We start from the raw sequence: 25,283 nt of genomic DNA, 5'->3' as shown, positions 1-25,283 counted from the left end.
CTGCTGAAAGGTTAATTAATAACAGCAGCACTGATCCACCTCAATCCAGCTATCTCCAGAGATCACCTGTGAGGATAACAAGCATTGTCTCCAGCCCATGGCCAGGCCGAAGCTGGACTGAAATAGATCCAGGACTAATGCATCCTCCAGAAAACCCTGAAGCTGCTCTTTCTACCACCTTATCCAGAAATGGTAGATTGGCTACTGGACAGTATCCAGCTAGATCATACAGATCGAAATATGACTTTTTCAACAGTGACCACCACCAGCTCCTTCAGCCTCAGGAAGACTCCCCAATCCAAGGAACAGATTAATAATGTCTTCCACAGGAACTCATATCCCTCCTATTGTAATGGTTTTACTGCAGCCTGGATCCAGTCTACCTCAGTCTTTCTTCTGAATTGGTCTAATATAGGACCAGAAGATTACCAAAGGGTCTCCAGTTAATTAATTATCAAAATTGGCAGAGGGATTGTGGAGGAGTAACAAGTCTTTGCCTGCAAAATATCTCATTAAAGCCTCACAGCTAAAGACTGAATGTGTAATAATTTGGGAGTCCCCAGAATGGGATGTAAAGGAGCTATTCATCTTAAAAAATGATACAGAGCAAGAACTAGTAGATGCAGTGGAGGCTATTTAGTAGGCTTTTCTTCTGGGCTTCATTACTACTTCATAAGTTTTGTTTACTTACTTCATAAGTTTTTGTAAAACTTAAATAAGAAGTTATTGTAGGTTCATTGCGAATATAATGCCAAACTTGCTCCCTTTTTCTCCCTTAGTCCCATGATATATTATAGAGTTAGTTTTCAGCTGGGGCGAAGAGAATGTCTGGGAATGATCCTGGCAATGACTTCAAAGAGGCAGTGATGCTAATCATTGTCAGTATGTCTAACAAATTGCTGAGGGGAGGGAGGTGCTGGATCCCTCACACCATTCTAGAAAACAGTTGAATCTGTGAGACTCACTGCATATTCCCAAATGAGCTTTCAGGGCAGAATGGTCCAACCATAGCACTCTATCCACAGAGATCAGGACCATTTATTCCCCTGCCACAAAGGTTATGTCCAGTGTGTGGCCTGCTTGGTGTGTGGAATCTGATACAACTTGGGAGAGTCCCAGTCCTGCCATGGAAGACACTAGGTCCAAAGCCAAGGAAGAGGCCATCCCAAGAAAGACTTTTGCTTTGTCAGACTCTGGAGAACTGCTCACAGTCTGAACAGACAATACTGAACTAGATGGACCAATGGTCTGACGCTGCAGCTTCATGTGTTGATATGGATATATCAGTTGGATTTTGAACACAAACAACTGATATATTGAGCATGATTTGAAACATTAAGGGAGAAAAAGAATTTTGGTAATTCTGCTGTAAACAGTTAAATGTTATTCTGAAACAATAAACAGTGAGAAGCCCTTCGGCTCTGACAGAAGGCTCCTGCTGATGGCCTTGCCTAGTGTTTAAGTACCTGCAACGGAAAGGAGACAGTCAGCCTAGATATTACATAGTTAGCAAAAATCTCAATCTTTTTTCACCACATCTTTATTTCAAGAAGTAACCTCTTTGCCATTAATGTGCACCTTTAAAGATTATCAGCCATTCAGTTCAAATGGAAGACAAGATGGTGTAATAGATCTCACAGACTATGAGACTTCTATGCTTTTTGTTTGAAGAGCTAAATTGGCTCTAAAGCATTTTCTTAACAGCAAGAGCTTTTCAAAGTGAGAAATATAAAGCCTTGGTGACATTTTAATTGTATGTGTGTGGGGGGCAGGCAGGGTGGATTCCTGGTCTCAGACTGCTCTTTTCTTTTTGACTCTCTGCACTGAAACCATTAATATGGATTGATACTTTACCATTCAAAATTTCACCTACTTCCCCAAATGTCTCAAATTAGTTTCTCCTGATGGGCATGTGGGCACAGCTTTGAAAATCAGTAAATTCTTTTGAGCTGTAGCCACACAATCACACTTCTTAGGACTAAAGGCAGCAGTGGTAAAATGGACTTGACTTTACAAAATGACCTCTTCAGTCTTCAGACTTGCACAATGTAACTTCTTTACCAGTTTACCGTGTTGATTTTGATGCCTTATGGTACTGGCTGAGGCTTTTATGAATACTGTACAAAAGAGCGATTTTTGATAATATCACCAGCTGGAATGATAAGTTGTTTATCTTTCAAAGCCTGCTGGTTTTGGAGGGGCGAAGCCAAAGCTGTCTGCAGAATGACTACAGAGAACTGGCATTTCAATCCAGAGTTTGTGAATGCATTTCCAATTTTTTTTCAGGCAATAAAAAACACATTGAGGGGCGGGGGGTTAAGCCAGTCTTACAAAATTAGTGGGTCTTCAGTATTTCCAGAAAATACGAGGCCCTTCCTACCTAGGGAGTAGCAGAAACAGTGTCATACCTGTAAAAGCCCATTGTCTGAATGGTTTGACCAGGGAAGATCCAGGCCAGAATTAAGATTACTGCTAGCCATCTGGTTATTCTTGCAGTCATAAGAGCTAAAGGAGGATTTTTGAACCCAAATTTTACCTTAAAATGAGATTCCTTTTTAATGGAAATGCTCTTTTTAGAAGATAAAACCTTTTAAAAACTACTTGGGATGAAACTGTGGTCCATTCACCTGAGCTGTATCTCACATTATAATTTTGTATACATTCCCATTACCCTTTCTAGTTGCTGATGAGAATAAAAGGAGATGCATAAACTAGGTGAACTGTGATATTTTCCCCTAACTGTACACTTTTGGAACTATCTATGTGTCCCACATATTACCTCTCCAAGAACACACTTGCAAAAAATTGTAATACAGTGCAAATTACCTTTAAAAAGAATTTTTTTTGCTAAGAACTAGTCCATATATACATGTACACCACTAGGTTACTGGACACGTGAAAATTCACAGCTGTAAATATTCACTGTTACCTGTTGTTACCTGAAATGGTAGGAGTCTGTCCCTTTTAGATTAGAGAAATAGCGAGAACAGACTCTTGATTTAACCAAAGGTCAGACAAGTTTGAGGTCTTTGTTGCCTATGTATACCAAGGTCAGCTTTTGCAAGTAATCTGCAGGAGTGCAAAATAAAGTTTAATAAATTTTATTAAGGCATACTAGGAATATACAAGCACACAGTGATCAAAGCAGCAGAACACACACATGGTCCTAGGATGTAAGCAGTGTTGGGTGGATAGGTTTGGAATACATGAAAAGAATTAGGGTATAAAAGTTATAGTCACCTGATCTTGGAGTGGAGTGATCTGATGAACAGAGCTGAGCATCCTGCACTTAGCACTAATAGAAGGAATAACACATTGTGGGACAATAACACAGAGAGAGGCGTCCAGAGATGTTGAACATCGACTGCTGGGAGAGGGGGTTTCTTATAGGGAAAAGGGGTCCTCAGTGTTATGCAGAGCAGCTCTTAATCTCCTGGGACAAAGAGGAGTCCTGCCTTTCCAGGGAAAGACAAGAGATGGATGAGGCATTAGCTTGATGGACCAAGCTTGGGGATGTCTGAAGATGATGAAATTACAATTTCTGTAACAATGAAATTTGTAAATGAGGTTGTTGTTGAGGAGAGATTAGTGAGAGGAAGAAGTTTTTGGGTTAATACAACACTGGCAGGAACACTTGAAGCAAACACATTAACAAATCCTTTGTTTTCACAGAGCGAATAGTCCAGGGCTAGAGATGGGAAGTAGAAGCTTCCAGGGCAGGGGTATTGTGTACTCTTAATCTGTTCAGGAAGGGTGCAGTGACTATTTGCAAGGCAGATATTGGCTAGGGCAGGGGTAGGGAACCTGCGGCTCTCCAGATGTTCAGGAACTACAATTCCCATCAGCCCCTACCAGCATGGCCAATTGGCCATGCTGATAGAGGCTGATGGGAATTGTAGTTCCTGAACATCTGGAGAGCCGCAGGTTCCCTACCCCGGGGCTAGGGCAAGTCCAGACAAGATTTTACTGTGTCCTTGTGGGTTTACTAGTCAGTGCAGAGAATGAGCTCCCCACTTTGGCAAGGCACTGCTAGGTACCCCAATGGTTGGCAGGATGGGTAGAGACACCATTCTTAAAACAGAGCCCCCATCCACCGTAGGTTGGTTGGTAACAGAAAGAGGTTGGTTGAGGCTATGTAATACAAAAGGCTTTCTATAGTGTCTGACCTCTGGCAGCTCATTCAAATGTGGAAACCATCACTCTGTAATTGTGGCCAGGTGAGCATTCATGTGTAGGTTTGCCTTTTAATACATCCTGTGAAATGATCTGAAATCTTTGTGTTTTTCACAACATGATTTTATTCCAGAATTTTTATAAGACAGAATTGAATAAGGAAGAAATGTACATTCGGTATATCCATAAACTGCATGATCTGCACTTAAAAGCACAAAACTTTACAGGTGAGTCTTTCCCCATATATTATCTGCAGGAAACAGTTCAGTAAAATTGTTGTTGCACAACAGTGGAATACAGGGGGGTGAATATTATTGTGCTCTTGGCTGGCAGTTTTATTTTTAGAAATCTCGGTATGAACAGGCAGAGTGGAACTTACCACTGTGGGAATCAGTTTCTTTTCTGAGTTTAGCATCCAGACCTACCAGCCTCATCTCTAAACCTTTAATTTTACAAAGCACTGGGAATGGTGATTGGAAAAGGTGCATTAAGCCTTGGGGCTGGTGGGCTGAAATAGTAACCTGTGGGTAGAGTCCATCTGCTTGTTTTCAGCCTCTTGGGGTGTGTTTCCCCAATTAGTTCCCCTGAAAACTTATATCACTTCATTATCTCCTTTGTTTACCTAATCAGCAATTTAATCAGAGACCACAGAGGTTTCCAATGAGGAAAATATCCCAATATAATTACTTATGTTTGTTCTATGGAAAGTGCTTGAGGGAAATCAATAGAGTAGACATTATCTTGGGTAGAAATGAGTCCCAATGAACACTGATTTGAATTCTAACTAGCTCACATGCATCTTTTTTGTAATCTCTGAGGCAAGGACATAGGTAAGGGGGGATTCTCTGGTTCAAACCCCCCCATTGCATGTCCGAAGCTCCGCTCCCCGTTTGTGGGTTTTTTAAATTTTAAAGTGGGGTTTTTTTGGCCTGCAGGGGGTGCAGTTTTTAGGCAAGAGGCACCAAATTTTCAGGCTATTATCAGGTGACACACCTGATGATACCAGCCAAGTTTAGTGAAATTTGGTTCAGGGGGTCCAAAATTATGGACCCCCAATGGGAGCTAATAGTAGATGGGGCTACCCTTTTGAGGGTCCATATCTTTGGACCCCCTGAATCAAACTTCACTAAACCTAGGTGGTATCATCAAGATAGTCTCCTGCTGATACCACCCAGGTTTGGTGAATTTTGGTCCGGGGGACCAAAGCTATGGACTCCCAAAAGAGGTTAAGAACATAAGAACATAAGAACAAGCCAGCTGGATCAGACCAGAGTCCATCTAGTCCAGCTCTCTGCTACTCGCAGTGGCCCACCAGGTGCCTTTGGGAGTTCACATGTAGGATGTGAAAGCAATGGCCTTCTGTGGCTGTTGCTCCCGAGCACCTGGACTGTTAAGGCATTTGCAATCTCAGATCAAAGAGGATCAAGATTGGTAGCCATAAATCGACTTCTCCTCCATAAATCTGTCCAAGCCCCTTTTAAAGCTATCCAGGTTAGTGGCCATCACCACCTCCTGTGGCAGCATATTCCAAACACCAATCACACGTTGTTGAAGAAGTGTTTCAACTTTATTAGTTCTAATTCTTCCCCAGCATTTTCAATGAATGCCCTGGTTCTGGTATTGTGAGAAAGAGAGAAAAATTTCTCTCTGTCAACATTTTCTACCCCATGCATAATTTTATAGACTTCAATCATATCCCCCCCTCAGACGTCTCCTCTCCAAACTAAAAAAAGAGTCCCAAACGCTGCAGCCCTTTCCTCATAAGGAAGGTGCTGCGTCCCTCAATCATCCTCGTTGCCCCTTCTCTGCACTTTTTTCTATCTCTTCAATATCCTTTTTGAGATGTGGCGTGGGAACTGAACACAGTACTCAAGTGCTTGATTAAGCACCACAGCTTTATGGAGGGCATGACAATCTTTGCAGTTTATTCTCAATTCCTTTCCTAATTATCCCCAGCATAGAGTTTGCCTTTTCTGGCTGCCATACATTGAGTTGACATTCCATTGGAACGCTATCAGCTAAGGCGCTAAATCCTTTCCTGGTCTGTGACTGATAGCACTGACCCCTGTAGCATGTATGTGAAGTTTGGATTTTTGCCCTATGTGCATCACTTTGCATTTTGCTACATTGAACTGCATTTGCCATTTCTTAGCCCTCACCTAATTTATCCAAGGTCCGCTTGGAGCTCCTCGAAATCCTTTGTGGTTCTCACCACCCTACATAATTTGGTATCATCTGCAAACTTGGCCACCATGCTACCCACCTACTTCCAGGTCATTTATGAATAGGTTAAAGAGCACTGGTCCCAATCACAGGATCCTTGGGGACATACCACTCCCTACATCTCTCCATTGTGAGAATTTCCCATTTACACCCACTCTTTGCTTCCTGTTTCTCAACCAGTTTTTTTAATCCATAGGAGGGACTTCCCCTCTTATTCCTTCATTGCTGAGTTTTCTCAATAGTCTCTGGTGAGGAACTTTGTCAAAAGCCTTTTGGAAATCCAAGTAGACAATGTCCACTGGTTCCCCCTTATCCACATGCCTGTTTACACCCTCAAAGAACTCTAGTAAGTTTGTAAGACAGGATTGCCTCTGCAAAAGCCATGCTGACTCTTTCTCAGCAGGTCTTGCTTTTCTACATGTTTTATAATTTTTATCTTTAATGACAGATTCTACTAATTTGGAACAGATGTCAAACTGACTGGCCTGTAATTTCCAGATTCCCCTAGATCCTTTCTTAAAGATTGGTGTGACATTGGCCATCTTCCAGTCTTCAGGGATGGAGCCTGATTTCAAGGATAAGTTGCATATTAAGGTGAGAAGATCAGCAATTTCATGCTTGAGCTCTTTAAGAACTCTTGGGTGAATGCAATCTGGGCCAAGGGATTTGGTAACATTTAGTTTATCAATGGCTGCCAGAACTTCTTCCTTGTCTACCACTATCTTTGCTAGTTCCTCGGATTCGCCTCCTAAGAAGCTTGGTTCAGGTGCAGGAATTTTCCTCACCTCCTCTTGGGTTCCCCATCCCCCATTGTTTCCAATGGGAGATAATAGAAGATGGGGGCTACACCTTTGAAGGTCCATAACTTTGGACCCCCTGAACCAAACTTCACTAAACCAGGGTGGTATCATCAGGAGAATCTCCTAAAGATACCATGACAGTTTGGTGCTGCTAGCTTAACAATTGTACCCCTGACAGCAGGCACCCCCAAATTTCCCCAGATTCTCCTTTTAAATCCACCCCCTTCAGCATGAATTTTAAGTGAGAATCTTAGGTTCCCAGTTTAAACATTGAAAGTGATGCTGTATCAGGGTGCGGGAGGATCCACCCCAAAACAGCATCATTTTCAATGTTGTTTTAACTAGGGGCTCCAGATTCTCCCTTTAAGGTGGATTTAAAAGGAGAATTTGGGCTCTCTAGTTTAAACACCATCTAAAGGGGTGCTGTTGGGGGTGGATTCCAGCATCACAGTAGCTGCCCATGGGTGGAGGGGGGGCGCAAAACTCAGATTTTACACCGGGCTCCATTTTCCCTAGCTACACAGCCCAAAGGGGAGGGCAGAAGGGACTGCCAGCTGCTGGCTGGGAGCCCAGCTTATGGGGGAGCAGGGCGGGGGGGGGAGCGGGGTCTGCCGTCCCTGGCCTCAGAGAGCTGCTTTTATAAGCACTGAGGCTGGAAGTGAGCTTGGGGAGGTGTGGCCATGCCCCACCCCCAACCCCCCCCCATAAAAAAATCTATACCTTCGTCCCTTCTCTGAGGTAAATCTTTTGGTGGAAAAGTAGTGTTGCCTTTGAAAGTTTCTTGGAAACTTCAATGTACAAAACAGTATGTCCATTTAACTTATATGAGTTATTGTATCAAAATGATCTTATTGGCTTCCTGTTTTTTTACAAATGAATTCAGAGTTCTGGTTATTATCTGTAAACTGCATCATGACCCAAGATTCTCATTTTTGAAGGATTTCCTCTTTTTCTTTTTAACTATGTGCATCTAAAGAGAAGGAGTCCTTAGAAAATGAGATTCAGAACAGCTTCTTCCAGCTTTGACCTCTATTCTGTAGACACACATTTCCACAGCTAGGTTGCATGTATCTTCTGTTACAGACCCAGTTCTCTGGAATTAGTTTCCTGAAGAGATCCAAAACATGTTGTTTTTATGGTCTGGAAAGTGGTATAAGACTGACTTTAAGAAAGTATTTTTGAGCTGCAGTGGTGTTGTAGCAATCTGAGGAGTCATAGAAGTAATGAAGCTGTATTTTTTAAAAAAAATTGCTGTATTTTAATTTATTGATATTTTAAAATGGATGAATACAGAGAGGTAGCATTTTTTAAAGATCAGTGTGTTTCCTCTTGTTGTATGCTTATGGATCATTGAGTGAACAGTAATTGTGATTACCAAGTGAATGTTTAATAATGCTGAGTTACACCCTGCTAAGGCCATTTATTTCAGCGGACTTTTAAAAAGGTATAACTGATTAAGATTTTACTGCAAAACACTAAGGCCGTTTCAGCATGGCCAGAGGCAGCGGCTTCCCACCGGCTTAAATGAAGCCGGTGGAGCGTCAGGACCATTCACACAGTCCTGTGCAGGCAGTCCCAACTCTGCCGCTGTCCGCAGGGGCAGGTCTGCACAGAACTGCTCCCGGGGGTCTGAGGCAGCGTGGGTATGTCTTTCCAGCAGCCCGGAGCTGCACAGGAAGGCAAGGTAAGTCCCTCACACACACTGGAGGGGCCAATAGCGGTGCCCTCATGCTGGTGCGGTTTGCACTGCGCCGGCGCAAAGGCACCACTTTAGAAAAACCTCACTTGAAGAGCAAGTTTTGGAAACTGTGTTTTTGCGCCATTTCGGTGGGCCCAACACAGTGCTGCCTATGCGAACAGCACCACAGGGACGGTGTTTTTACCATCCCTAGGACGCTGTTTTCCGCCCGTGCAGAAACAGCCTTAGGCCTAAACCAGTCATGGCAATTTCTAACTGGTTCATTTTTCCTGCAGCCACACAACAGGTGTGAGGAACTCATTTTTAAAGTACTGTAGGGTTCCAATTTGACTTGAGACCATAGGTGATCTTGGGGTGTTATTTGGCCTGTTAGGGCTGCATCTACACAGGGTCCTGCATGTTCAGATCCGGGTTGAGTCAAATAACAGCCACAGAGCTGTTTCTACCCAAGGTGGGGTTGCCAGCTCTTGGTTGTGAAATATATGGAGATTTTAAGGGTAGAGACTGGGGAGGGTGGCATTTGCAGAGGGGAGGGACCTCAGCACATTATAAAGCCAAAGACAACATAGACAATTTAGTTGCAAAGCTGCTGTTTTTTTCTCAAGGGAATTGATCTCTTTAATTTGGAGGTCACATGTAATTCTGGGAGAACTCAAGGTTCTACCTGGTGTTGGTAACCTTCAGAAAGATGATGCAGGATGAAGGCAGAAGATCCTCCTCTACCTTTGCCATGTTTCTGAGCTGAATTGGACCCCTATCATACTTTAAAAATGAATTAAAATGAATCCCCCATAGTTGCAATGTGGCTGCAGGGACAGCCATTTGGGCCTGAGTTTCTTGGACTTGAATCTCTAAAAGCCATCATGTCTATCTTGAGCCTTGTATAGACATTATTCCTATCTTAAAATTTCTCTTGCTTGGTTAAAGAAGCTTGCTCCATAGTATTCAAATACAAAGCTTGATTTGTATGTGCCAGAATAGTAGCTGCTTTCTTTGAGCTGGTCTTTATCTTTCTCTCTGCTCCTCCTCTCTGATTCTTCTCCATGAGTATCTGTAATGAGGAAGCATCTGTATAAGGTGGTTTCTTCCCATGCCAGTATGTCATGCCAATAAATGACTACTTTTGGCATGGCTTGAAGACATGTAAGAAGGAGATGTGCAGGATTCAGCATGAAATTCAGCATGAAAGCCCAAAACTAGCATGATGAAGTTGCTGGATGTAGATTATAGGGCAGCTACTTCTTCAATGTTTTATATCTTCATGTTTAAATCAAATGTCTTGTCTCTCATGTGGTTTCTTGTCATATGCCTATAGCTTAGTGGCCTCCAGCCCTGCAGCTCATCAGGTACTGGCAGCTTACAGAGTCCTGAAGATCAGTGTGGTGCCCAGTCTAGAAAGACTGAAGAGCACTGTCTTAGCATATAATTTTCAGGTCTCTTTATGAAGATTAGAAAGCAGAAGGGTTTGAAACATGAAAATTATCTGGATAACCTTTTAGACTTTCATTTCCCTTATCAATGTTTTGCTTTCTAACCTTCTTCCCATAAAACAGCATTTCCACTTCATTATTTACTTCTGATCTTTTTCCCCCCTCTTTTTTTGGTTGCAAGTGGATTTATGTGGCTGCCAGTTGTGTTATTTAGAATATCACACCCATACATAGTAATAGGGAATATTATGGCATGAATTAACTTGATCTTGGTTGCCAGTGGCACATCATTACACTTAAGACTCTTTTCTAGCTCCTTCTTGCTGGACTTTCCTAGTCTCAATCTTCTTCTAATTTCTTGGTAGCCGTTTTCCTTTTGGTTGATGATGGAGCCAAAACATAGGAAGTCTTCAACAATTTCAAGTTCCTCATTGTGCACACTAAAGCTGAGTAATTCTCCTGTAGTGTTTACCTTTGTCTTCTTGATGATCAGCTGTAGTCCTGCTTTGGCACTTTCTCCTTTAACTTTCAACAGTAGTTGCAAGTCGTCATTATTTCTGCCAGTAATGTAGTATCATTTGTATATCTCAAATTGTTAAAGTACCTCCTCCTAATTTTCACTCTACCATCTAAATATAATCCTGCTTTCCTCATATGTTTTGCAAAGATAATCTGTCCTAACAATAGCCTTCTACTTCCAATTATGTAATCTATTCAATTTCTATACTAGCTGTCTGGTGATGTCCATGTATACAGTCATATATTTGGTTCCCTGAAACAGGTGTTTATAATGAGCAAATAACAATTGTCCAGAGTACAAATTGTGCATCAAAACATCCAGTTTCTTTAATACCAACCATAGCTTTTCATGATTCACACAATCAAAAACTTTGCTGTAATCTTTGAAACACAAACTTATTTGGGTGCTGTGTGGTTTCCGGGCTGTATGGCCGTGTTCTAGCAGCATTCTCTCCTGACGTTTCGCCTGCATCTGTGGCTGGCATCTTCAGAGGATCCTCTGAAGATGCCAGCCACAGATGCAGGCGAAACATCAGGAGAGAATGCTGCTAGAACACGGCCATACAGCCTGGAAACCACACAGCACCCAAGTGATTCCGGCCGTGAAAGCCTTCGACAATACACACTTATTTTCTTCTCAAATTCTCTCATATACTCAAGTAACCAAAGTAAATCTACAATATGATCTTTAGTGCCTCTTCCTTTTCTGAATCCAGCTTGAACATCAGGCATTTCTCATTCCATAAATAGTATCAGTCTTTGTTATAAGATTTTGAGCATCACTTTACTGGTATAAGGAATTAATACCATGTCCGATAGTTGCTGCAATCTTTTTTTTTTTGGAGATTTGGAATGTAAGTTGACCATTTCCAGTCTGTAGGCCACTGTTTTGTGTTCCACATTTGTTGGCATATTCTTGTCAAGATTTTAGTGGACTCTGTTTTTGTGGCTTGGAATAGTTGTATTGAAATCTCATCTACTCCCAGTGATTTGTTCTTCCCAATTGCTCTCAATGCAGCTTTCACTTCACTTTCTAAAACTGTAACCTCTTTTTCAAAAGATTCTTCTTGGAAGTAGTCTGTCATGCTTTCATTTCTTATAGATAATTCTTCAGTGTATTGTTCCCACCTTTATTCTGTCTTGTTAAGTTATATTTCTGTATTTCTGTGTTGATCTTCCAGCATGCCTAACCTTGGTTTAAATTTCCCTTCGATTTCATGACTCTTGTGAAACAGATCTCTTGTTCTTTCTTTTTTTGTTGTTCTAATCTATTTCTTTACACTGGTTATTGTAATAGTTCTCTTTGTCTTTGCTTGTGAGTTGCTGGAATGTTGCATTTGGACTTTTGATTCTGTGTATGTCACTTGTTCCTTTTGCTTCTCATATGTTTTTAGCAATTTTAAGAGTTTCCTCAGTAATCCATCAAGGCTTTTCATTTCTTTTGCCACAGGAATAATCTTTGCACAATCTTGCCTTATTTCTAAGTCAACCCATAATCTTCTAGTTTACAATCACTTGAACTTAGTAATGCAAATCTGTTCTTAATATTATCTTTAAACATTTAAACTTTTTAATTTTCTGACTGAGAATGTTCTAATCAAATCCACTTTAGTTCACTTAGTCCAGGATTGAAATGTTTAAAAGTTCTATTTCTCATATTACAATTTCAAGCTTATTTTGATTCATGCTTCTCATGTTCCATGTTCCTATTATTTGTGTTGAACATCTTTGGACTTTCCTTTTCATCCATTCATGTAAACAACCTTTCAGCTTTTGTTTAGTGATATCATAAAGAATAGTGATACTTGTATTTATCATCCACTGTTCCCCAGTAGCTTAAGTTCCATATTAAATACCTTATTCTGGCATTATATCTTGTTTCATTTTGGATTGTCTCTTCATAGAGGGTAAGGGTTGGTCAGAAGTGGTTTACCATTGCCTTCTTCGCAGTACTAATCAGGATTAGCTGGGGTAGCTCTGCTGTTGTCTAAGAAAGATCCTGTGCCAGTGTTAAGATACTGTGCCACGATAGCTGCTGCCAGTTAGTACAAAATACTATTATTGTGGTGTGAATATAGATATTATACAATCTCAGTACTGAAAGATCTACTTTGTCTGCCTGTTTGGTTCCAGGCACACTTCAAAGCATAGCGCTTACCTGGAAACCTCTGAGTAGTTTGAGATCAGCTTACTTGGAGAACTTTCTCTCATGTGGTAGTGGCCAACAGTTAAGATCTTCCTCCCAAGCCCTGTTTTTTTTTTAATTCTTTCATTTTCAGAGGTGAGATGGGTAGCAACCACATACAGAACATTTCAGTAGTGGTACCCCTTCTGGGATATATTCTTTGCCAGGAAACTCTGGCTTTTAGGTATCAAGTTAAATATTTTTATTTATCCAGAATTTGTTTGAAATTTCTCCCACTCCCATTTTAAAGTTTCCATCCATTTTATGTATATTATTTCCAATCTGGACTCGTTTTTTTTGTGGGAAGGGAGCGGATTTATGAGGAATTGTGGATTGGATCTCAGTTTTATTAGTTATCCCCTGTGTTATTTTTATTCCTATGCTGTTCTTGATTATTTTCTAATGTACTGCTTAATGTTTATAGTGTTTGCTTAATTACTTTCTGATTAATATTGTTTTTATTTTACTTTGTTTTGATTAAGTGAGCCAGTTTAGTCAGATTCTTCTGAAAAGGCATGAAGAACTATATTAAATAAGGAAAGTGGACTTTTCATGTGTCACTATGACATATACTTTATTTTTACTTGTAACCTAATATAGAGGCTGCTTACACACTGTTGCTATATGATGAGCTGCTGGAATGGTCAGACCGGCCGCTGAGAGAATTCTTAAGCTATCCCATGCAAACAGAGTGGCAACGTAAAGAATATCTTCATCTCACTATCATCCAGAACTTTGATAGGGGAAAAGTAAGTTATGTTTTTAAGCCCAACTAGTTGATTATTAAAAACATATTATGTTGTTAATTATATTGCCCTTATAAATATAGCAAGTGATTTGTTGTTTTCATGTTATAGCTTTAGATGTTTTGCAAAAGCACAGTCAAATTAGACTAATTATGGTTGATCATCTGACTGTGGACCACTCCACTGATTAATGCTACTTAGGGTATAGCAGACCAGGATCTGAAACAGTGCCTTGAAATTGGCTTGTTAATTGCAATTATTCATGTACATATGCGAATATTTGGCTTAATTGTGGCTTGTACCTGAGTACTTTCTTCACTGCAGTATAGGCTGGGATATTAGTTGTGATTCTGCAAGAGTGGGTGGGGAAAGTGTGAATTCTTTATTTCTCAAGGAATATTAGGATTTGAATGATTATTTGTGAGCCAAATTGTCATTTAAAATAACTGAAGTAAAATAAACTATGGTCAGAAATTAGCCATGACCCTTACAATTAATCAAATCTATGGAACATTTCAAGTGCCTCGTGTGATGTACAATTTTATTTTGCTTAATGTTGGTCTTCTACATACCAGACTCTGGGGATGATGAACCTTTTACTTCTTGATTGCTGCCAGTGTACCTTATTGTATTGATTTCATCAGTGGTAATATGTACCTTTTATGAGACCACTGAATTCACGAGCTTCTCTTCTTATATACTAATATGTGCCTTGATCCATCTATATAGCTGAAAACTGGGTATCTTTCTGACATCAGTCAAATTCTTGGTTAAATCCAGTAGCATTAATGGGATGTTAACTTTCTGTATTTTGATTGGACATTATGTTTTTTTATTTTATTGCGCAATTTACATATGTCACCACAGTAGGTATTAGATTTCCAGTATTCTGTGAGTACAGTTTATTAATGTCAGAAAAGAGGATAATAAACCATATTGTCAGTTTTCATATTGTCACATCTGCCTGTTGGCTAATATTTTCAGAAAGTGTTGGTTAATGTTAGATTGTACTGCCAACAAGAGATACCTAAAAGTATGTTCAAAACAGTTGAAAGACTAGATTCTTCTCTGAGTCAAACAATACTCTTCCCTATTTTTCTGCAGTGCTGGGAAAATGGCATTATCCTTTGCAGAAAGATTGCGGAGCAGTATGAGAGCTATTATGACTACAGAAACCTCAGCAAGATGCGGGTAATGGAGCTGGCTTTTTTTGTCATTAAGAAATACATAAACATCACTTATGTTAGTGAACAAGGCAAAATAGATTTCTCTGGTGTAACTTTTGAGCTAAAATTAGAATTTGGTTTTAATGAATGCTTAGATGACTGCTGGGGAGGAGAAGGCAGCATGGTATACTCCAGTCTTTTCAGATCTCAGAAGCTAAGCAGGGTTGTTACTTGCATGGTAAACCACCAAGGAAAATTCTACAGATGAGGGCAATAGCAAACAATCTCTGCTTCTCAGTTGCCTTGAAAGCCTCCTGCTAGGGTCATCATAAGTGTGTTATGACTTGATGTCACTTACGTATGTAAACGACTTCTGTAGGACACATGTATGGAAAATGATGACAAACAAATAAGATGTATATATGTTATTTCAGTTCGTGTTTGGTTTAGACAGGTTGATTCCATACAGAAAAAAAACATTGACAGACGTTTCAGATTGTGAAGTGGGTGTCCTTGATTCCTTTCGTTCCATCTGTGCCACTTTGTACAGCAGAGGGTCTCCCGACCCTACCTTAGACTAGTTTTCCGGGATTATAGGGAGATGCAATGAGAAGGGAAAGGTGAGTTCATCAGACCCAGAGATCCAGTTCTTGAAACTATGTTATAGTCATTTACATATCGTTTTCAAGCTATATAGATTTTGTACCTCATATTCCCTGTTAATCTGCCTATGTGCAGTGCTATATTTAGCTATGTTTATTTCTATTGACTGGGTTACATGACATAACGTTGTGGATCAGCCCATAACACATAATCACTCATTTTTAAAGCTCAGTATAATGTCACCTTCTACAATGAGTCTATCTGGTATATTTGTGAACATTATGCCATATCTTTTGTGCATGGCCCCTACATTAATTCTAAAGATACTACACTGTTCATATTCAGAGCAAACATAAATAAATGGAAGTACAAAGCATAAAAGTAGTAAAAGCCTTTGACAATACATATAAAAGTATAGTTGAGAACTTAGGCCGTTTCCACACGGCCCAAATACGACGCCTTAGGGATGGCAAAAATGCACCGTTTGCACAGGCGGTGCTGCTGAAACGCAGCAGCGCCGACCTGGCTTCCCTCCACCTCCCCCAGAGCGGCGTCAGGCCGCCCCCAAAAACCTCCCTCCTGGAGGTTTAAAAACAGCGTGTTCCCGCCGGCGCGGTACGAACGGCACCACCGGGAACAAGCTGTTTTCCCCATCCCCCCCTCACCTCGTCATCCTGCGTCGCTCTACCGGACTGCTGAGACCCTTCCTCGCTGTCCTCCGACCCCTGGAGGTCGGAGGGCAGCGTGGGCAGGTCTTAGTAGTCCAGCAGGGCGACACAGGACAACGAGGTGAGTGTGGGGGGATGGGGAAGAGGCGGCTCCATGCAGAGCCACCTCTCCCGCTCCAGCCTCTGCGGGGGCCGCTCGCACGCTCCCGTGCGAATGGCCCCCACCCCTCCACCAGCAGGATTCCTGCCGGTGCAGGGGCGCCCTTTCCGCACTGCGGAAAGGGCCTTAGTTGCACTAAGTAAAACTACTTGCTCGTTATTTACCTGTGTTTCCTCCTTTTCTTTAAGGCAATGTACATGAAGCAATTCCATTTCATCCTTGAAGCAAATCTATGGGTAAAATAGGCAGAGTGATAGGGGTCATTTATACACTTTCTGTTTGCAGCATGGCTGTGTGCTTCACAATGGGGTTTTCCATTTAAAACGAATTCTTCTGCTGCCACTCCACCCACCTAACACTTTTTCCCCTTTCATGCAACTTCTCTCTGGGGAGATTGCTTGCCATCTTTTTTTTTGGGGGGGGGGTGCCCTCTTTGGTCTATTGATAATTCAAATGACCATGTCAGTTTCACTGGTCTATTGAATTATTAATAGAACAGCAGCACAAAAATAAGAAAAACAACATGGCTGGAAAAGCTGTTGGGTGAGTAAGGGAAGGCAGAAGGAACAAGAAAACTCAAAGAGAAACTCATGACTGTCTCCTTTTTTCTCTGAGAAGGCAGGGGAAAAGTTGTATTTTACCCACTTTTGGAAACTGTAGAGATTCTCTGATTCATGTCACGTTGAGTTTGGGAGTGGGGAAAATATGTGCACAACCAAGAATCTGACCCAAAGGGAATGTATGCTCAGTGTGGAGCAGACTCCAAGTGCATAAATGGCCAGGAACTGAACTAAAATAACTTACACTAAGCAGAGCTACATGCTGAGTCCATTGAGATCAGTGCACTTACAAAGGTATAATTCTGTTTAGGAGAGAACTGTTAATGAGTTTCCAGGATGGCTGAGCATTTAAACTCAAATCCAAAATTATGTCCTTTAAACTATACTGGTTTTACTAAAATATTTATGTCTGATCCTATTTTTTTTCTGCCTGGCTTGAGCAATATCATTGAATTCCCTACTTTTACAAAAATAAAGATGTCAAAAGTAACATTTCACTGTATCGTCCATAGATGATGGAAGCTTCTTTGTATGATAAAATTATGGATCAACAGCGTTTGGAGCCAGAGTTTTTCAGAGTTGGATTTTATGGGAAAAAGTTTCCTTTTTTCTTACGAGTGAGTACAAAAGATGTGTGTTGTATTTAGGGTTACATTTTAATGTCCTGTCAAGCTTCAGATCTTGTGGTTCTAATCCTGCCAGTTACGAACTGGAACCTAAGCACCAAACCAGCTCCAGCAGCCTTGTATTTGATGCAGGCTACTTGCTCCAGATTTTTGTTTCTGATTCTTTTTAACAGCCTTTATGGAAAAGCTGATCATGCTAGACACAGCTTATCCTTTGTGCAAACCATGCATACAAAGAGAAGCTATGGGTATCCCACCTTGTTCAATGAGCGTTGTAGAAGTTAGTTTGTATTTGTTATATTCAAGTGGGAACCCACAAGGACTTGCAGAGGGCATTTTTCTCTTTCCCTTCCCTCCATAGCCACTCCCCTTTTCCTTCTTTGTTCTCTCTTTTCCACACAACAGCAGCTTACCTTTATCTGGCATGTGTCTTCAGCTTCCCCAATTTACCACTCCAGTAGCCTCTACCTAAGAAATGTATAGTTCAGTTCTGTAGTGCCAGCCACTGGGCTAGGCCTGTTTCTATGGTAGATAACCCTCTAGAACTTGTGGGGGGGATCTCACTTTCCCTGTACCCCCTCCTCACGTTATTTTCCCTCCCTCCTCCTAGCAATCCCCATATCCTCTCCCCTTTCGCTGCCTCATTCCCTTGTTCTCAGTCTGCACTAGCCTACCTTTTATCTGCCTTTCATCTTCAATTATGTAATTTTTTTAATTTACTTAATTTATATCCACAGTGAAGACCAAAGCAGCTTACATCATTTTCCTCTTGTCATTTTTATACTCACTTCAACCCTGTGAGGTAGTTTAGGCTGAAAATATGTGACTGGCATGACAACATGTAGTGAGTTTTCATGGCAGACTGGTGATTTGAATCTGGGCCTCCCAGACCCTATCATGAAACTTTAATCATTACACCATACCGGCTTTCATTTGCTGGCTGCTGTTGAACAGTAGTAAACAGCCAGGACTGAGTCATGCAGATTGGGTGGTGTCAAGACTGTTGCTATCAGGCCTGGCTCCAATGAGACCTCCCTCAAAGGCCAAAACAGCCCTGGAAATGATCCTGCCCCCTCCCCCTGTCATTTACTCACAGAAACCAAGCGTAAAATATTATGGTAACCTAACAATAGCCACTCAGGGCATCTGTTTCTTAAAGTTACAAATGCTCCATGTATTTTTGTAGTTTTTGTATTTTTCTGCAAACCTGAAACATTTTTAGGTATGTAAAAAGATTGGTCTTGCCTATTCACAGGTTGGGAAGGTGGCATTCTATTCAGCCGAGGCAGAATATCTCCAGGAATTTTCCAACCTGGAGCTGGCCATGCAAGCCAGGTCTGACCTCAATGAGTTCTCTCACAAAGGCAAAATAGGCCTGTAAAGGGCTCTGTCCTCTTCCCCTTGCTTTTAGTGACAGAACCAAGCCTTGGAATGCAAGGTTGCCTAGAACAGCCACTGAAAGAATTCATTTCTTATAGCTGTAGGCACTCTTTTTATCATTTAGTGTGTTTTTTTAAGATTTCACATTTTCTACAAATCTGGAGTCCTTCTCAGGTTTGAGGAAACATTTGTCTTGCCTTTTCACAGCTCCAATCACCAAATTTAAGTATCCAAAGAATTGGCAAACTTTGCTTTTAGAATATAAGATAATGATGTTGTTGTTGTTGTTGTTGTTGTTGTTGTTGTTGTTGTTGTTGTTGTTGTTGATGATGATGATGATGATGATGATGATGATGATGATGATGATGATGATGATGATGATGATGATGATGATACAATATGCCTCCCATCTTGGAAATTTCCATTTAATATTGCTTAGTATTTATTTTCCTCAGTTTTGTTGGTTGGTTGATGAAAACTTATCAGTAAGAAAGTTCAATGGCAGACTGAATTACTCAGATTAGCCTGAAGTTGTTGGAGCTCAAAACCAAGCAATGACAAAGATTAGTTTGGGTCTGGTGGCTTTCAACAGAATCACATTATGAAACTGTACAGAACTATGATGAAAAATTTATAGGGAGAAAATGAACTTTGGAATGGCAGATTCATATATGATTTTCAACGGACTGACCATAGCAAAATCTGTTGTACTGGAATAGTGAAATCCTGTGTTCATTCTAATATTTCTGATTTGACAAACAGGAAGATAGAGTGGATAGAGATCCTTTAGCAGCTGTAACTGTCAACACAGCTGTGATGGAATTCAGGACGTTGCTGCTTGTAATTAGAGCAGCCCCCCAGCAAACAAAGAATTAACCACAGCAACTTGGGATTGGCTGGCAGCTAGCAGTGGCGAAGCTCTCATGGGGGCATCCGTTGACAAATGCCCTGGTCGCACCCCATGGGAATCACGTGGGGGGTGCAAAATCACCCAATCGCACCCCGTCCCTTCCTCTGCCCAATGATATCTGTGTGACGACAGTATGATATCTGTGAATTGCATTTGCAGGAGATCTTTAATGCATTGAATATCAAAATAATCCCTTTATAGGTAACGGTTTAGCACTATAAAACTGCATTATGCAAACAGCACACAGGCAGCATGAACTTTGGAGATTCAGAATCTGAAGAGTTTACAAAATAATCTCATAAATGCTAGAATCCATCTAGCCATGGAACTTGAAGAATTGAACCTGCAAAGTTTTAATTAGTAGGTTTTTTTATGCATAAGCCATATGGTGATTTGCTATTTTAGTTGCTTGTGGCTATTTTGGTTTTGGTATAGCTTTTGGCATATAATTTTATAATACCGTGTCTCTCAAAGTAAGTGCATAATGTGGTTTTTCACTATGGATAGTGGAATGAATTTCAGATACATAATAGTTAGCTAAGGAGTGCAAGTCATATTGTTCCTACCTCCAGGTGGTGGCTGGAGATCTCCTGGAATTACAAATGATTTCCAGGTACAGAGATCAGTTCACCAGGAGAAAATGGCAACTTGGTATGGTAGATTCTGTATTACATTCCACTGAAGTCTGTCCTCTCTCTGAACCCCCACTTCCTCAGGTTTCACCTTGAAAATCTCCAGGTATTTCCCAGTCTGGAGCAGGCAACCCTAGTTCTGCACAATGTAGGATGTTTGAATAATAGCTGTATCTTCAATGTTTGTGATGTCTAAATTGTAAATAAAACAGCCTAGAAGAAAGAGCAGGGGACACAAACACATAGCTGTTCATAATTTCTCTGCAGCTGGAATTGTAAAGAGTGATGTGTTGGAATGCTTGGAGTAAATTCCCCACAGTAAGCTCCCTGAGGTTCAACAAAAAGCCATGGAGGCTAAAGTCTGATGTTGCCTCTTCGCACTGGTATTCAGATGCTAACTGCATCTGAATGTAGAAGTTCTGTACAGTTTCAGCACTCAAGAGAGATTTTTCAAGAGCAAGTCAAGAAAGTCTCTCTCTCTCTCTCTCTCTCTCTCTCTCTCTCTCTCTCTCTCTCTGCAGTGCTTGGAGTTCTTGTAGATACAAGTGTCAAATAGGCATTCAGAGGAAGAAATGGAAATTCAGGCTTGCTTGTACTATGGCTTATTTGGGCAGGTTTGATATTAATCCAAATTGGCTATTATTTCTGATTTGTGAGTTGAGACATGTTCTATAATGTGATGGTGGCTTTGAGATGACCTGGTGCAAAAAATTGTTCTTTGGTTGTAGTGGGGGAGAGTGGCCTTTGATCATGGTGGGGGAGGGTGGCCACCATTATTGGTGGGGGGGGACTTCATTTTCCTAGCTACACCTCTGGCAGCTAGAGAGCCAGTTTTCAGTCAGCACTTTGGGGACTGAGAGGGATTTTGAGGCAGAGAGAGCTAAGGTGTTAAATAATGAACTGCTATGTTCTCTTTGTGAAAAGCTTTCTCTTTGTGTGGGACAAATCAGACAGACAAGAGTGGTCTGTTCTGAATTCCCAAGAATACAGGAGTGATACACTGAAATCCCACTGGTTACTTAATTAGAAGAAGAAAAAGAGTTTGGATTTATACCCTGCCTTTCTTTCATGTTAGGAGACACAAGGAGGCTTATAAGCTCCTTTCCTTTCCAATAGGCACCTTGTGAGGTAGGTGGAGCTGAAAGAGTTCTAAATGAACTGTGACTAGCCCAAGGTCACCCAGAAGGAATGTAGGAGTAGGGAAACAAATCTAGATCACCAGATAAGACTCTGCTGCTCTTGTGGAAAAGTAGGATATCAAACCTGGTTCTCCAGATTAGAGACTGCCTGCTTTTAACCACTACAGGATGCTGGGTCTCAGGAAAATACACTAAAGGAGAATAAGCAAGGAAGACCTTTTGAGGCAATGACATTTCACAGAGGAGAAAGTGGATTTAATTCTTTAGGGAAACAGAAAAGAGAAATCCTGCTCAAAAACCTTAGTGTGTAACAGGACACATCTGAGATTAGATTGCCCAATTCAGTGTGGAGAAATCCTGCTAAATTGTCTTTTACCTGAGGGCAAATAGAGTTTTCTCAGGAGAAAGAAAAAGAGAAAAGTGGATTCCACATAGCACAAATATAATGTCTGTAGGATGTTATATATAGCATTTCCAAAACAATTTAGGCCCATTATATTTCTCTCAACCTGGGGTTTTCAAAGATCGCTAAAGTAGCAATCTCCCCACCCCCCAACCTGGGTTGAGGACATATCCTACCTATTAAGTGAATGTCAGCAGCAATAAACACTTTATTTCTCCTGCCCAACCCTTACATTTTTCCCTTTTTTGTTTGTTTCAAGGGGGCTGTCTGCTGCTGTGGTGACACAACTAGAGAAGTTGCAAGAGGCACATAGTTGTGTTGCCATAGCTTGGCAGATAGCTCCTTCAAAAAAAAAAAGGAAAAATGACATGTGCATGGGCTCGCGGGACTAATCAAACTTTATTCATCTACTTAGTCCAGTGAAATTTCAAATAGATGAGCTGTGAGGAGAAGAAACCTCCATTGGGAATCTCCACACACAATGGCAGGTGCACTGTGAAACTGACAAGAGCTCTGTGTAGCAGGTAGGAAAAATATCTGCTTTGGCTGACAATGATTGTCTTCTCCCATGCTGTGGAAACACAAAATCCTAAAACAGATCTTTTTATAACATCCTAAAGACATTATATTTATGCTGTGTGGAATTCACAAAGGAGAACTGAGTATTAATATCTGTAAAGTCTTTAAAACACCTGGCTGATATATTTTAAAAGTATTAAGAAAGTATTAAGAAAGTAAAACATCTACTGTACTACTGAACTAACTGAAACAGTCCCAAAGCTACCAACCACAGCTTACTTGTATGTCATGCCTCATTGGCTCACCTGCTTTATTTTGTTATTTTTTTCTTAAAATATCTTTGTTGTTTTTAAATAAATCTTATTCTAGTTCATTTTTTTAATGTTTAAGAAAGCCTCTTGTGCCGACTTCGCTTCTGACTACAAAAGGTAGTTGTTTAAACAAGCAACACTCTCTGGCTTAGTGGGAGATGCCTTGAAATCTGAGTTGAAGAAGTCCAGCTATATTTATTACTAGTACAGAGAAATTACAGATATACATTGTTCACATGCTACACTTTCTATAAAATCTAACTGCAAGGGCTGCTCAGAGCCAGAAGAAACAGGCAGGTATAGTTTTGGAGGGAAAAATCTTCTCAGGACACTTGTGGGCAGAGGGGATATCGCAACAGCTATGTAGCAATCATTGTTGAATTTCCAGTTCCAGGATCCTGCAGTAACTGGTGAGATGGTACAGTGGATAGGCCAAGTAATGAAGGGAGTCCCTTGCTGGTACTGATACAAGACTGTAAGGGAGGTATACAAATGTACACATTTCCTTGCAGAAGGACACTTCACTTCAGTTCAGAAGTGTCAGCCTTTTCCAGCCTTTGCTATCTTGCATGCTCGATTTCCAGCTGACCCACACACTTTCCTGGAACTATGTCATTAATGTGCCATTAAGGCAGCCATTGAAACTGTTCATCTGGCTGCTGTGATCAGCCATTAGAGCCGTGATGGCAAACCTATGGCACTCCAGATGTTCATGGACTACAATTCCCATCAGTCCCTCCCAGCATGGCCAATTGGCTACCAATTGGCTACCAATTGGCCATGCTGGCAGGAGCTGATGGGAATTGTAGTCCATGAACATCTGGGGTGCCATAGGTTCACCACCACTGCATTAGAAGATCCTGAAGATGAAATTAACTAAGGGTCTTTTCCCACTCAGACTGATGGATGATTTGTGCCAACTAAAGGGAGCTGTTTTTGCTTTCTCATTCTTTGAATAAATGTATGACTTAGGGCAGTGGTGGCGAACCTTTGGCACTCCAGATATTATGGACTACAATTCCCATCAGCCCCTTCCAGCATGGCCAACTGGAGTGCCGAAGGTTCGCCATCACGGACCTAGGGCAAACCACAGATTTTGCTTACCATTGCAGTTCAGAAGCATGAATGCTACTCAAGCGAAGAATTCACAATAAAGTAAAACTATCCACTGGTACTATAGTCAGGGGCATAATGAGGCAAACTGTAGCCCTGGGCAAAACCTGAGTTGGATGCCCCCCCCCCATGGGTGGCCACTCCACTACAACCAATTTTTTTTGCACCAGGACATTGGTGCCTGCAGGGGGTGCATTTTTAGACATATCAGCACCACAATTTCAGTGTATTATCAGGTGATTGTCCTTATACTACTCCCCAAGTTTGGTGAGGTTTGGTTCAGGGAGTCCAAAGTTATGGACTCCCAAAGGGGGTGCCCCCATCCCCCATTGTTTCCAATGGGAGCTAATAGGAGATGGGGGCTACAGTTTTGAGGGTCCATAACTTTGGTCCCCCTGAACCGAACTGCACCAAACCTGGGGAGTATCATCAAGGCAGTCTCCTGATGAGACCATGAAAGTTTGAGACTGTACCTTCAGAAATGTTTTGAGTTCCTTGTGTTCTTTATTGGGAACATATTTTATCTGCAGCTTTTCCAAAAGAGAGGAGGTTTTCTTTATTTTGGTTGTTAAGAGAGGGAACAGGTGAAAGAAAAGTAAACCTGCTCTCCTTTGTAGGAATTGCAAAAGGAAGATTCCACATCTGATTGAAGAATGAAAAGCATCTTCTTGCACTGGTGGATTTCATATTTAGTATTTTGCCACCTTAATTTTATTCTATCGATTGCTCGGTGTTGCTCTTTGTTCCTATGGATGAGGAATTTATCCAGTCTAATGGAAAGTAGCAATCAGCTAATTAAAAGTTGAGAGTGAAAAGTTTCTTTTGGAGAAATTGGTTTTTTCATAGTTCGAATTTCAATTTGTATTTTTATTTCTGAGTGTAAAAAGTAAGTAAACTATCAGAAAGGTGTCCTAGAGAAGCATCCAGCAGCATGTTTCTTTTATTTTGGTTATTATGGTCACTACAGAGTAATTTTAATGTAACCATTTTTTATTTCCTTTTATTCTGCCCAGAATAAAGAATTTGTCTGCCGAGGGCATGACTATGAGCGCCTGGAGGCTTTCCAACAACGGATGTTAAATGAGTTCCCACATGCCATTGCTATGCAACATGCCAATCAACCAGATGAAACCATCTTTCAGGCAGAAGCACAGTGTATCCCCTTCATGGACAGTACTGCTATGCATGCTCAAGAAAATATCTATCCCATTGCATGTGCTATTTATTTAAAAGAATAGTGGCGAAACAGAATGGCATACTTCAAAATTCATTTTAATTCATTAATTCATTTCAAAATCCACCACCAATTAATCTAGGA

General features: G+C 41.0%; 1 protein-coding gene across 3 annotated transcripts in view; it reads left to right on the top strand.

The window, feature by feature from the left end:
• The window catches only part of DOCK4 (dedicator of cytokinesis 4), a 347,529-nt gene that overhangs the window by 287,782 nt on the left and 34,464 nt on the right, over positions 1-25,283 (top strand). For all 3 annotated transcript variants that reach the window (XM_048499440.1, XM_048499439.1, XM_048499441.1), the window contains 5 exons: positions 4,307-4,400; positions 13,630-13,778; positions 14,880-14,966; positions 17,445-17,549; positions 24,979-25,120. In XM_048499440.1, the coding sequence (XP_048355397.1) occupies positions 4,307-4,400; positions 13,630-13,778; positions 14,880-14,966; positions 17,445-17,549; positions 24,979-25,120 (577 nt within the window). The remainder of the gene's footprint in view (positions 1-4,306; positions 4,401-13,629; positions 13,779-14,879; positions 14,967-17,444; positions 17,550-24,978; positions 25,121-25,283) is intronic.

The sequence above is a fragment of the Sphaerodactylus townsendi genome, linkage group LG06, assembly GCF_021028975.2.
Source record: "Sphaerodactylus townsendi isolate TG3544 linkage group LG06, MPM_Stown_v2.3, whole genome shotgun sequence".
NCBI lineage: Eukaryota > Metazoa > Chordata > Lepidosauria > Squamata > Sphaerodactylidae > Sphaerodactylus > Sphaerodactylus townsendi.
Note: the sequence above shows the minus strand (reverse complement) of the source record. Positions and strands in the feature narration are given on the sequence as shown.